Here is a 12,655-nt window from a genome sequence, read left to right as displayed (position 1 = left end):
CTGCACAAACAAAATCAGCAACAAAAGTACTGCCGAAGGTGTTAGAAACGCTGCCAAAATGACAGCACTGGGGAGTTCTGCAGTGGAATCGCCCCTATTTTTAAAAAAAACCAAACCCCAATGAGCTGCCTTTTTCTTTTACGTTGTTTAATAGTAATTTTAGATTTCATTCACAACTCAACCATCTGCCTGTGGTTTGATTCATTTGCTACAGTTCCAAGTTTTAGACAGTGCACTTAGCCTGCCTTTTGAAAACAAATGGCCTGTAACCTAAAATATCTATATATTTTGCCTTATTTCTGAAGCTTTAAGATTATGTAGATTGAACTGTAGTTGCCAAAGAACTGGAGCAAGTGGAGAAAGTAATGCTATAAATATTAGTCTTGTTTGAACAGGAAAATAAGACGATTGCTACCTAGAGTTGGTATCTTTTGTGCTTAATTCTGGAATTAAGATTTTAGGATATATCTATGCCTAGACCTTTTTATTTTAGACTAGCAGCACATTCTTTGTTCTGCATTCCTCCAACCCTTGCTCCAGGCAAAAACGAACTGATTTTGCTTATGTCCATAAGCCTTGTTTCTGTGCCGTGGGCTCTGTCCTCCCAAATGATCACCAGTAAATTGCTCTGATTTTTATCTGCAGCTAAGCCAGTATTCTTATCTGACGTTAATTTAAACCGTACTCAGTTTCATACATAAATGTGCTTTCACCTACATCCTGTGCTGAAAATTTGACCAGAATATATCATGGATCAAAATGAGCGTTCTTGTCTGAAGGGTTTTTGATGAAGCTCCTTGCTGCCGTATAACTGTTAGAAGAGTGTTAATAATAACAATATTTACACTGTCCACATTTTTAAAGGTATGTATCAACAGAGAGGATAAGGAGGTAAAATAATCAAGTCTTAGCCTGGTGGGTCATCCTGTTGAAGACTTAGCAATTCCCATTAAATATCTTTTTGTTAAAACCCTTTGTGCTGAAAACAGATGAAATCTACAATGGATCTGCCTCGTAACTGCTCGTTAAGGACTGTTCTATATATATTTCTGAATAAAGCTTCAGAACAAGTGGAAGGTGCAGAAGGCCTTTCAGTGGCCACCAGTTGTGAAAGGAGGTGCCTGAGCCTCCTGCGTTTGTGGGAATTATACTTTCATTTCTTGATCAGCCATGAAATATTATTTTAAATTATTACTCACCAGCTTGCTATAAATTTCACTTCACTGGATTTTTCATTTTCCTTTCGTAGAAGGTTTTGGTAGGTGTTCAGTATCAGGAATTGTAGTAAAACCCTACAGTGCTGATTTTAATTGCCAGATCAATGAACGCGTAGGCTGGTGTCACTTTAATGACCCTCCCTAATTAGGAGCAGAGGATTTGCCATTGCAGTTAGGTCTGATGAGTTCATGGGTCTGGCCTCATCTCCAGCATCACCCGCCCCATCTCATCCCCAATAACTCACAAGGTCAACGGGGAATGAAGAAACTGAATTTTCCTCTTATATCAAGAAGATAATCCTTCTTCACCCCAAAGGCAGTGAATTGCTGACTGGGGTCTTGTGCAACATATTCATAAATGGCATTTAGGGATAAAAATACTTGTCCTTTTATATAGCCATAAACTCTAATTATGTACAGACTAGCAGTTTCCTGTTAGGAGGGGTATTTCTTAAATTCCTCATGAATACACAAATACATTTGACTGAAAATGTCTCTTTTTGTGACACAGACTATAGTGGAGAAAGGGGATCTCAGGAGTTTTCACTGTTACATATGTACTTAGTAATTTTTTCCTATATTCCCTCAGTTTGCATCCTCTATGAGGATATTGCTCTTCTGAGTTTGATCTGGTGCCGAATGTGCAGCTTTAGCCCCTACCAATTGTCTTCTAACTATATAATGGGCATATAGATCACTATATAGAGAGTACTCCGAATGCTTTAAATGGAAGCAGGAGGAACTAAGCTGGGTCAGCATAGACAATTTAATTTAGAAAGTTATCAGTCAGTAGAAGATTCAGTTAGATTCGTATCTGTGAAACAGATGGCCAACTGCAAAATGATTAGGTTAGGTTTGTTATGTTTGTGGAAATTAATTCAGCAGGGTTTTTTTGCTTTTGTTTTGTATGATTTGGTAACGATGTAGCAGGAAAAATTTATGGAGACCACCCTAATCTTTTGTATAAAAATATGGCGAAACCCTGGTGATCCCTCGATATGCAGAAAGCTTTTTGCTGTAGCCTGATTTATAGGATATGTAGCAAAGTAATAAATGATATAACAATGACATAACAAAAATGGAAATGCTGCCACCTATGGATAAAGAGTTATTAGTATTTTCAAATGCAAGAATTTCGTCTCAAGATCTCATTAGCAAAGTACGTAGGGCCAGACACCTTTGTGGGCTGTGTCCCCTCATCCATGTGTTAATGCAAATATATATGTATATATTCCTTCTTCTCTATTCAAAAGTGAGGATCAGTTTTTTTAAAATTCTGGAAATTTAGCACTTCTTTGGGGTTTTTTAAAGTATCTGCAGTTTTCTGAAAATTTAGTTGTTTATTTTGATGGCTACGTGGAAGTTGAGTGCCTGTGATAAGCTGTCTCTAACTGGAATGCTGAACCCTTCTGAGATTCTTAATCTTTTAGTGTGTCTTCGGGATCAAGTCTTTGCCACACAAATTAATGCTCAGCTGTCACAGAGCATTTTTCACTATCTTAAAAATGCAGCTTAAAATAAAATAGGTCTTTCAAAAGTAGGTCATACCCAAGATTTGTCTAGCCAACTGTCCCACTTCTGACAGTGCCCAAGAGCAGGAGGAGCATTAGAAGAGCGTCAGAAATAGGAACATGGGTAGAAGATAAAAAATCTTTTTAGAAAGGTAATTGTCCCCTTCTCATCCTCTTGCTCTTACCATGAATCTTCAGAAATAACGGAATTAATATGTGATTCTCTAATGAGCACCTTCAGTCAGGCTTCCTGTTCAGAAGAGCTAAATGTGTGTGAAGTAATTGAGACTTGAGTAAGTGCTTGAAGCGAGGGTGTCGTCAAGTGCTTCCCCAAGTTTGGGTCTTGCTTCCTCCTCCTTTTGTTCCCTCCATCTCCAGATTTTGCATTCATCTTGCTTGGCAGATCTAGTGATGAATAGGTTGTTGGCCTTGCTAATCAGTTGCACTGATTTTTCATCCATGGCTCGGTTGTATCTTGCTTTATGTCCTTCCAAGTGTTGGAGAGCACTACCCCTTGCCAGCTTTTGGCAACTGCAGAAGCTCTGCCTTTTGTGAAAAATCTTGGACATTGAACTAAGTTACATTTTACGGAGTGGGAAAGGTAGTGCAGATGATTGATGGTTTTTTGAGTGGCATTAGACATCCTGCTCATGGGAGCAGAGGATGGTTTGCTGGTGACTTCACAGTGTTGGTATCGACTGAACTTGCCCAGCCCCTGGTTTTGAAAACTCCATTTTTTCAATTAAGCACCAAGCAGACTCAAAAGGGATTTCTGTCTTGTCTTTCTTGGCTAAAAGAGATCTAGGATTTGGTCTCTTGGGCAGGACAAATTCCCTTATTCCCTCAGCAAATTGCCTTTGTTAAAAATTAAGAAAAGCATTTGCAATGTTTCTGGCCTCACAATTTGGATTTTGTCTTCACACATCACTAGCAGTTGAAATGGTTTAGAGTCCTGTGCCTTTGAGACCAACTTTCATTTGGAGTTGCTTCACAACTGTGAACGTTGTTTTGGTGAATTAATCCTCTAAGCAATCAAGGGAAAATGAAATAGAGGAATGAGTTTGTGCTTCAGATGCTACATGGCAAGTCAGGTTTCATTTCCAGCTCTCTGCAGATTGTTATTATCTCTTGGAGTCTTTTCCTTAGCCTTTTTCTCCAAGTACAATAGAGCACTGACAGTTTTGATCCCGTACGCAGCCATGGCTCTCTGCCCAGAGGAGATGATACTGAAGCCGTGCAGATTTGTAACCCCAGGTGAAAAATACCCATGAAGTTATAGCAGCTGTTTGGAACAGTCTGTCACACCTTTTCCAGAAAGAGAAAATGAGTCTGTCTTAATTAGAAAAGTTTAGAAGACTTATTTGCTGTCAAAGGCCATGTGTGCCAAAATCACATTGAGTTTTGGGAACTAACCACATTGAGTATTGGATGCTTATAGCAGAAGGGTTTATTTAAGACTGTGGCATTCTCTCTTCCTTCTTCAATCGTCAGAGTTTTTTGGGGGAATATGGGCAACAGAGCTGGTGAAGGGTCTAAAGAACAAGTCTTATGAGGAATGGTTGAGAGACCTGGAGAACAGGAGCTGAGGGGAGAGCTTCTCACTCTTTAAACTACCTGAAAGGAGGCTGGAGCATGGAAGGTGTTGGTCTCTTCTCCCAAGTAGCAAGTGATAGGACAAGAGGAAATGGCTTCAAGTTGTGCCAGGAGAGGTTTAGATTGGATATTAGGGAAAATTTCTTCACTGAAAGGGTTGTTGGGCATTGGAACAGGCTGCCCGGGGAAGTGGTGGAGCCACCATCCCTGGAGGGATTTAAAAGACACAGAGATGAGGCTCTTAGGGACATGGTTTAGTACCAGAGTTAGGTTATGATTGGATTGTATGATCTTGAGGGTCTCTTCCAAACAAAATATTTCTGTGGTTCTAAACCTCCCCCCTTCTCATGCAATGCGTTTCTTCTCTTTGCATGAACAGAGTTGTTGCTCATAGCAAAGTCAAGCGTTCCAGGGCACATCAGAGCTGCAGCACTTGGTGCTGTGTAGGTGGAGCAGCCACTCTGTGTCCTGGATAGTCGCAGGTTATTATGTTCTCTTCAAACTCCATCAAAGCCCCGTTCATTCCCCACCTCCTCAAAACAAACAGGCGCCCTGGCTGGCGGTGAGTGGGCTTTGCTGGAGGGCAGAGCTGGTGTGGAGCCGCGGTGGCGACCAACTTATTTACTTTTCATGGGGCAGTTAAAAGACCTGTATAGATTTTACTCTGGCAGAAGTAAGGCCTTTGAAAAATAAACAGTGAAAATGTCAGACATCTATCTTTCAACTTGGCAAGAGGGGAGGTGAAGCAGTCATCGTTTCTCACCTTGGCAACACTGGCAACGTTATTTTTTTTAATATTAAAAATTTAAGCAAAGCAGCTTGCAAGGGCTGATTCTCTATGTTTTTAAGGAATGCGGTGGCATGGTCAGACCGACCATTGGATTTGGGGTGACTTGCGTGTGTTGGGGTCCTGCCCTTGTTCCAGGTCTTGCTCAGGACAATGGGCAGGTTGTGCAGGTGTCCACTTGAGGTCTAATTCAGCCTTATACTTTTTAGCTTGCATTTGTAACAGATGCAGCCTTCAAACTTTTGACCAATGTTGTGGAACCTTCCAATTTTGAAAAAAGGATATTTTGGGATTTTTGTTTGGCCTGTTACAAAAATATGGGCAGCATGCAAAATCTTGGATTTCTGTTCAGATTTTCAATTTCCGCAGGCATTGGGAGCATTTAGATGGAGGGGAGTGTCTCTATAGTGGGTAGAAAGTCTTCCAATTCTGTTAACAAAAAAAACCAAACAAAACCAAACAAAAAAAACACAACCAAACCAGTGTTTTTAGTGGTTTTCTTTTCGTGCCTACAGTATCTGACAGAAAAGACCTACTGAACTTTATGCTGCAAATAGCTTTGTTCTTTCAGACTGTATATAAAATACGCTGATCCTGTTTGATGTCAAACATGGCAACTCCGTGTTACAGGCATTAATTGGTGAAAGAAGAGAGCAGTGGGGGTGTAAGGGAAGCGCTGCGGGAGGGGTGGGAGTTTTTAAATGCGACAGTGTAGGAAATCTGAGCTCTGTGCACGCGTGACTTCAGCTAAAATTAACCGTCCAGGCTTTGCATGCTGGCATATATATCATGATTTAACTGTAGACCCCCTGAGAAGGACGAGCAAGCTGGACTCGAGCAGTATATATTCATGTTAAATATGCCCATAAGTAGTACGGCCTTTCAGATCCCTGCTCGCGGGAGAAGTAAATTTTCCTGTGACCATTATAAAACAGTAAGCAGCTCTTGGCTCCTTGATAATGGCTGTCGAACAAGAACTAACTTCAGCCTCAGAAGTGATGTTTTTATTCCCCTCTTTCCCTTTCTTCTGCAGCTTCTTAAGATTTTCTGTGGTTTCTCTTCGGAGTAGGAATGTATCACCTTTCAGATAAGCCCTTTTCTGTTGCTATTTGTGTGTGGTAGTAGGTATAAATGGCTTTATTTCATGTCTGAGAACTGTGATATTTGAAAGTAGCTTGGTGCGCGCGGTAGGTGACTTTTTAGAAAACGCTGAAAAAATTAGTACATTTGCTTCTCTTGTTCTCTGAGGTCAATTATATTTTGCTGGCGTGAGATCAAATCAGTTGATTCACCGTGGCCAAGTACGGCTTGGAATGGGCTTTGCTGATCGGCTCAGCAAACTAAACTCTATTTCTCTTTTGGATAGGCAAAGGAAGTGGTGCAGGTGTGAATGTAATCTCATTTCTATTCAGGATTTAAAATGTTTTGCAAGGGGGAATGAGAGGGTGGCCACCTGCTTGGCGTGGTGTGTGGTTCCAGCTTGAGGGGGATTTGTATATGGTAAAAGTGTATAATGGGAGCATTGAGAGCAGAGCGTGCCGGATACCGCTACAATTACTGGCCTCGTTTCACCTTCTAGCTGGTCTGTAGGAAAATGTTGCTTTGATATGAAATGTAGAGGCAGTAATGTTGTTCAGAAATTGTGCAAGTGGGGGGGAAGAAAGAAGAAAACATCTCTTTTCTCCTCTTTTATATTAACTGTAGTAAAATATTCAGTAGGTTAAGAGTAACTAAGGTGCTGGGTAGGGAATTTAAAGCGTATTACTTGTTTAGCATCCACCAGAGGTTTGTTTTACACAATCTCAGAGGCTGCAGCTCAAGGCTCTGTTACTGGAAGGGCTTGCAGGCGTGTGAAAATGTACACATATGCTTGGCTGTGTGTGCTGTGAGTCAGCCCATCGCCTTTGAATGGTGGTCATCTGCATGAGAATAGCTCTCCCCAGTCGAGAATAAGGCTTTAAAGAGAGAAATAAATAGTCCCAGTGGCCTTTGTTTAAATTACCCATTTCTCAGTTTAACTTCCAAAGGGTAGTTAATGTATGTAAGTGTCCAGTAAAATGTAATATACAGCGGAATGCCTCCCACCGGCTGACTAATAATTTAAAGCTGTTCCAACAGACATTTGCACATGTGAGTAGATTAAATAATTTTCTTTAGTTCCACTTAATAAATGGTAAAAAACCATAGTTGCCTGTGTTTCCACAGAGGAGTGGAAACTAAGACCTCAGTTTGTTACAGCCAATACTTGAGGATACTTAGGAAGTTCTAGCACTTTAGATAATTGGTGGCATTTTACTGGTATCATATTAGATACTAATTAGTAGCTAATTATTGTGACAACTATTTTTAGGGGTTCGCAAATGTACAGGTTCCTTTCAGGAGGGTCTTTTTACCATCTCACCTGCCTCTCAGGAGGAGTCCACCTGCAATCCAGCCCATCACCACCTCAGACTTGGAGTTCCTGGTGGTTTCCTCCCTTCTTGCAAGTAGGATGGAGTAAACAAGTCCCCAGGCTCCATCCTCACTTCCAAAGTGCTTCCAGCATCTCTGACCTCAAAGGAGACAGACCCAGCTTAAGGGTGATGTGTCCAACCTGGCTTAACCATTCCCTGCCTGCCCATGTCCACCTCTCCCTCTGAGCTGGGCATCACTGGTGACTCGGGGACATCCCTAAGGACAGGGTATTTTTATTTTTGCTTCATATTCTACTCCCTACATCCCTTAAGCAATGTTCTTAAAGAAAATGAGCAGTCTTTCCTCTAAGCCCACTAATACATTTTTTTTAATGTGGAGAAATGTGACCATACATTATATGGTATTCTGTGTCCTGCGTTTTGGGGTTTTTTTCTTCTTGCAAGAGCTTACATTGAGAAAACAACCCAGTCTTGGATAGCAGCTTGAAGCTTCACTTGTTCTAAGAAAGTCCTTTAATTGGGATTTTTGTCCTGGTACAGATATACAGATACAGGATCCCTGCAGGATTTAGGAAGCGCATGGGGGCAAATAAGGCCACAATTTATAAGAAAACTCTGATAAAAGGTCTGTGACAAATGCTGTTAAATTTGATGTTTTAATATTTTCTTTTTACCATGTGCTTCTTAGTTGTCCATTTGCCAGTAACTCAGCAAAACGTCACCCGTATGATTGTCAGGGCCATCATCTCTATGCACTCTCAAAATAGCTGTTATCACCAGGGTGCTGCCTTGGAGCCAGAGATGCTTCCGAGTTGTTCAGCCAAGCCTTTGGCTTTAGCTGTTTACCTCCGGGCTTTGCAGCATGATGTCTGTTAATTAGATCGTTATATTGGAGTGCAGCATGGACCAGCATGAGGCTGCAATTAATGTTAGCAGTCAAAAATCGTGATTTCGTGACTCCACATGTGTAAATCCCGTTATGTCGGGTAGCAGTGAGTATCTGATGGGCTTTTCTCCCCCCGTATAGCACTGTGACAACTGCAGGCATTCCCATTAGGATCATCTCAATAATTTGTGTCTATTTTTAGGTTTCGGGGGTTTTTTGCCCCCGTGAACTTCAGTAGGCAGCGTGGTCAGCGGCAACACAGGCTTTGCATTGTACTGGGTGTTCTGGTGGAGTTCGTCGGTGTGACTAACCCTTGCTATTAAATGATGAAAAAAGCCTCGTTCTGCTCTAATTATACTACATGATGTCAAAAAGATGCTCTTCAGCTGTTACCAAATCCACGAGAGCCTGATTCACGATAATTATTGGAAGAAAACAATCAGAGTGTGATTAGTTAGTGGTGAGGGAGGGAAAGAAAGGCTTGGAAATATACTCGGGCATTTATTGTAATTAGAATTTTTCTGTGGAAATGAGGGTTAAGGAAAGAGTTCAGGCATATTTTCTGCTTGCATAAAAGAGGGGAATTCTTTTTTGAGTAGTTTTGTGTGAACCCTTTCCATAATGAGCATATTTTAAAATAATAATGGGGAGGCAAAAAACAGTGCATAGTTCTTGCATTCCCATTTGGATCTAAACTCTGTTTAAAGGAGACTCTGGAGTACATGGTAATACCCAGAACCTTAATATTGCATCTCCAGGGATGTGATGGGTCTCCTCTATGATCTCTAAAGGTTCCACATGGATTCATTGCTCTCCTGAGTCTTTTCAGACCCTGTTCCCTGGGTTCGACTGTGGGAGCAGAGGAACATAGTCCTATAGATACCATGTTTGGCCCTGTCCATCAAGAACCTACCCATCGGCATCTCTGAGCACCCGGGTACCAGCCTGTTGCCTCCAAAATGGGATCTGGAGAAAGGAACAACACGGTTTGAGATTCCAGCTTCAGACTGTTACGGCCAGATAGGCGAGCTCTAGTTTATTTGGCTTTTTGGTTGATTTTCCCAAGGTTGAAAAGGCTGGATGAATTACTTTTAAGCAAACAGAAGCTTCAGGCATTTTGCTGTTTAGCGCTCAGTGTGTTCCCCAGCCCTCCCCAAGTCCTTAGTGGTAGTTGCGTGGTCTTGAAGAAAAAACTCCGTTCTGCAAAAGTCACTTTTTTTTTTCCGATTCAATATTCAATACGGTGCTGGAGACTCAAAGTGACAAGAAAGTGCCAAGTTTCCTAGCTAGAAAGTAAGATTTCGCTGCCCTTCAGACCTCTGTCTCTAGTCTAAAATGTGCTTTAAACAAGCAGGTGTAATGCAAAGGAAACGGGAGGGGGGAGAAACCCAGCTGAATTTCAAAATACAGTGTTCTTGCTGATTGAATGCTTACTGTTCTTTATAGACAGCTTTCAAAAGCTTTAGATGTTTTTTTTCCCCAAAACCTTGCTACTTTGTGCAATAGTGGTTTAGCCATGACTCATAACGTGCTGAATGCTTCCAAAACCAATATTTACCTGTAATGCCCTTAATTCAAACCTGATAGAATCAGGCTTTACCTGGAACACTTAATTCAAACCTGATGGATTGAGTAGGGAGGGAAAGAGAGAAGGAAAAAAGAAATCCCATTTGTTTTTAATTTGTTCCCAGATAACTGGACTCCTAAGACCGTAGACTACAGAGAAAAATAAGCTACTGGACAGCTGAGTCCACCTTTAACAAAAGCCAGAACTTAGACAGAGTTAAACATTAAACTGGCTGGTCTCAGGCACAAAGACCTGCTTATGGTGATAATGTCCAAATCGCATTTTTCACTCTATTTTGTTAACTAAGATAACAAAGCTGCCTCCAATGATTTTTGTACTGTGTGAAATCACTGACAACTTTTAGAAACCCGTACCGGTATATATGTTAATAATAAAGCGGTATCTCTTTGGTTGTGGTGGGTCAAATATTTCACGTTGCAAGATTTTGTACTTTTAAACTATTGATAGATTAGCTTATTTTCATGTGAATATTCAAACACGTGGCTTTGTAACCTGCTTGCTGAACATGCCCAAGGAACATTCAAAATTCATGTGCAGAGACAGACATGTATGAATGGGAAGTTTCTCAGCAGCGCTTTCCTAGTTCTTTTATTATTGTTTTCCCAATTATTTGCCTGTTTTTGAACATTTGAAAACACTATGTGCTTTGAAACATTTTTCGTGTGTCTAGAAATAGCAACCATTGTACATTTATATTTTTTTTCACACGTTTGTATGGAAAAGGAAAAGAAACATTAGGAATCGTGTTTGTGCAGTACATTACAAAGACTTGCAACAAACAGGTTTTGAAAACATCCTGGAAAGTTTCCATAATTAGCTTAATATATGCCATAAAAATGAGCAGTGAGCATAAAGAGCTACTACGATATGCTTGGGTAATACCCCAGCCGTTAGAATGCTTCAGAGTCACTTAAAAAGGCTTATTATTCATATTGCAAAATAATGGGTTATGATAAAGTTTTTAAAAGAGAAGCACAGATTTATTTGATCTGTGTGTTCCTGCAAAGGGCTTTCCTAATCAACTATTTGAACGAAATAATACTCCACACCCTTAAATACCCCAGGAACAGATATGTTCTCCATAGTGGTATGCATTAGTGATGCATTTAATTGAATATTTTATAATGAGCACAAAAGCTCTGCGTGCAATTTGGATACCAAACACAGACCTTGACTTCAACACGCCAAGTAGGAGTTACAAGAAGCATTTGCCAACAGAGGGATTTTCTTTGTGTTATTGGAGACAGTGAATCAGAGAGCGGGTATTTTTGGGGTGTTTCAAGTTGTCTCCTTGACCAGGAGGATTTGTGATGCAAATTAGGAATTTCTTTCACGCGGTTCTGTTTATTTGCAGGGTATGAATACAAAGTCTGGTGTTCCTGGGTGCAGCAGGGATTAGTGCAGTAGGGAACCGCTCTGAAATGTTGAGTTTGCAACGCCAGCCCTGCGTTCTCACAGTGGTTTGACTCAAAAATCAATCCCAACCAGCTCTCAAGGTCTTGCTGATGCTGTAATTTCAGGCTTTGCCAGGAGGGGTCTGCTCTGCCCGTTCTCTGCTCTTGGGATTTCCAAACTCCAGAGCTCATCCAAGCATTTGCTGGATTGCGTGATGATTTGCATCGTGGAAACAATCCAGGCTGGAAACGATGCATCAAAGTATAATCTTATATTTGCTGAAAGTCCTCCTGCAATAAACTGGGACATTAATCACAGCCTTCCCATGAGAAAATACAGTTATTGTGTTTGATAAGTTGCTTGTCAGCTAAATGACAGTATCACTGTAGGGGTGTGTGGACCTTGTAAGTAGTTTCCAACCCCTTTCCTGATGTGTCTTGGAGACAAGCAAACTAGAACCATGGGGCAGAAAAACAGGCGAAGTCCATTCCAGTTCCTTAAAGTAATTAGATCTTTACAAGCATCTTCCTGTTATGGAAAATGTTTTCTTGTAAAAGGAGTTGAGGAACACAATGTTTGGTTTGTGCAAAGTGTGTGTGGGGGTTTTCCCTTTTCTTCTTTTGGTGTGTTAGGAAAATCACTCAGGTACTCAGCGTTTATTTCATTGAGATGTTTTTTCATTGAGATGTTTGCTCTGAAGGTGGAAGTAGAGGATAAATGTTGGAAAACACGGCCATGTGTTTTAGATTTTGAGTGGTTTCTTCATAGCTGGTACCAGTAGAATATTACAGGTTTTAAAAAAAGCACGAATGAAGACTTTATAACTGAAATAACTCCAGTCAAAATACCTTTCCTTCCAGATCAGTGATTCCCCCGCTCATATGAGACAATTATCACCAGCATTGTACTTTAATTAAAATAATAATAATATTAACCCAGTACATGGTGGTTTATAGAGACTGTGGATGATTGGCAAGGGTCATGCACATTACATCTCCTCCTGCTTACTGATAGACTGATATTGGGATGAAAGTATTTGTAATATGCTGGAGATTCTTGAGAATTGGGGTGAACCTTAATATTTGTCTGGGTATTTGAAAGATAAAATCCTGATTTTTAGTTGGTTTTACTTTACTTCTTTGGAATATAAACAGATCACATTAAAAAAGTCTTCCCTTGAATTTTGTCCTGTATGAAGAACAAAAAATGTTATTTAATTCAGAAGCATTAATTTCTAGTCTAGTGTTTTTCCTTGTTTTTGGTA

At 40.5% G+C, this 12,655-nt stretch overlaps 1 protein-coding gene across 9 annotated transcripts in view; it reads left to right on the top strand.

Annotated features, from left to right (window-relative positions):
* NAV2 (neuron navigator 2) overlaps positions 1 to 12,655 on the top strand; it is a 372,685-nt gene that overhangs the window by 203,631 nt on the left and 156,399 nt on the right. The window contains exon 1 of one of the 9 annotated variants that reach the window (XM_065065514.1): positions 5,917 to 6,042. The exons of the other annotated variants lie outside the window; for them this stretch is intronic. Coding sequence (XP_064921586.1) covers positions 5,959 to 6,042 — 84 coding nt within the window. The 5' untranslated portion in view covers positions 5,917 to 5,958. Of the gene's footprint in view, positions 1 to 5,916; positions 6,043 to 12,655 lie in introns of those variants that run through there. 9 annotated transcript variants of the gene reach the window in all.

Source organism: Columba livia, chromosome 5 (assembly GCF_036013475.1).
Source record: "Columba livia isolate bColLiv1 breed racing homer chromosome 5, bColLiv1.pat.W.v2, whole genome shotgun sequence".
Lineage (NCBI taxonomy): Eukaryota > Metazoa > Chordata > Aves > Columbiformes > Columbidae > Columba > Columba livia.
Note: the sequence above shows the minus strand (reverse complement) of the source record. Positions and strands in the feature narration are given on the sequence as shown.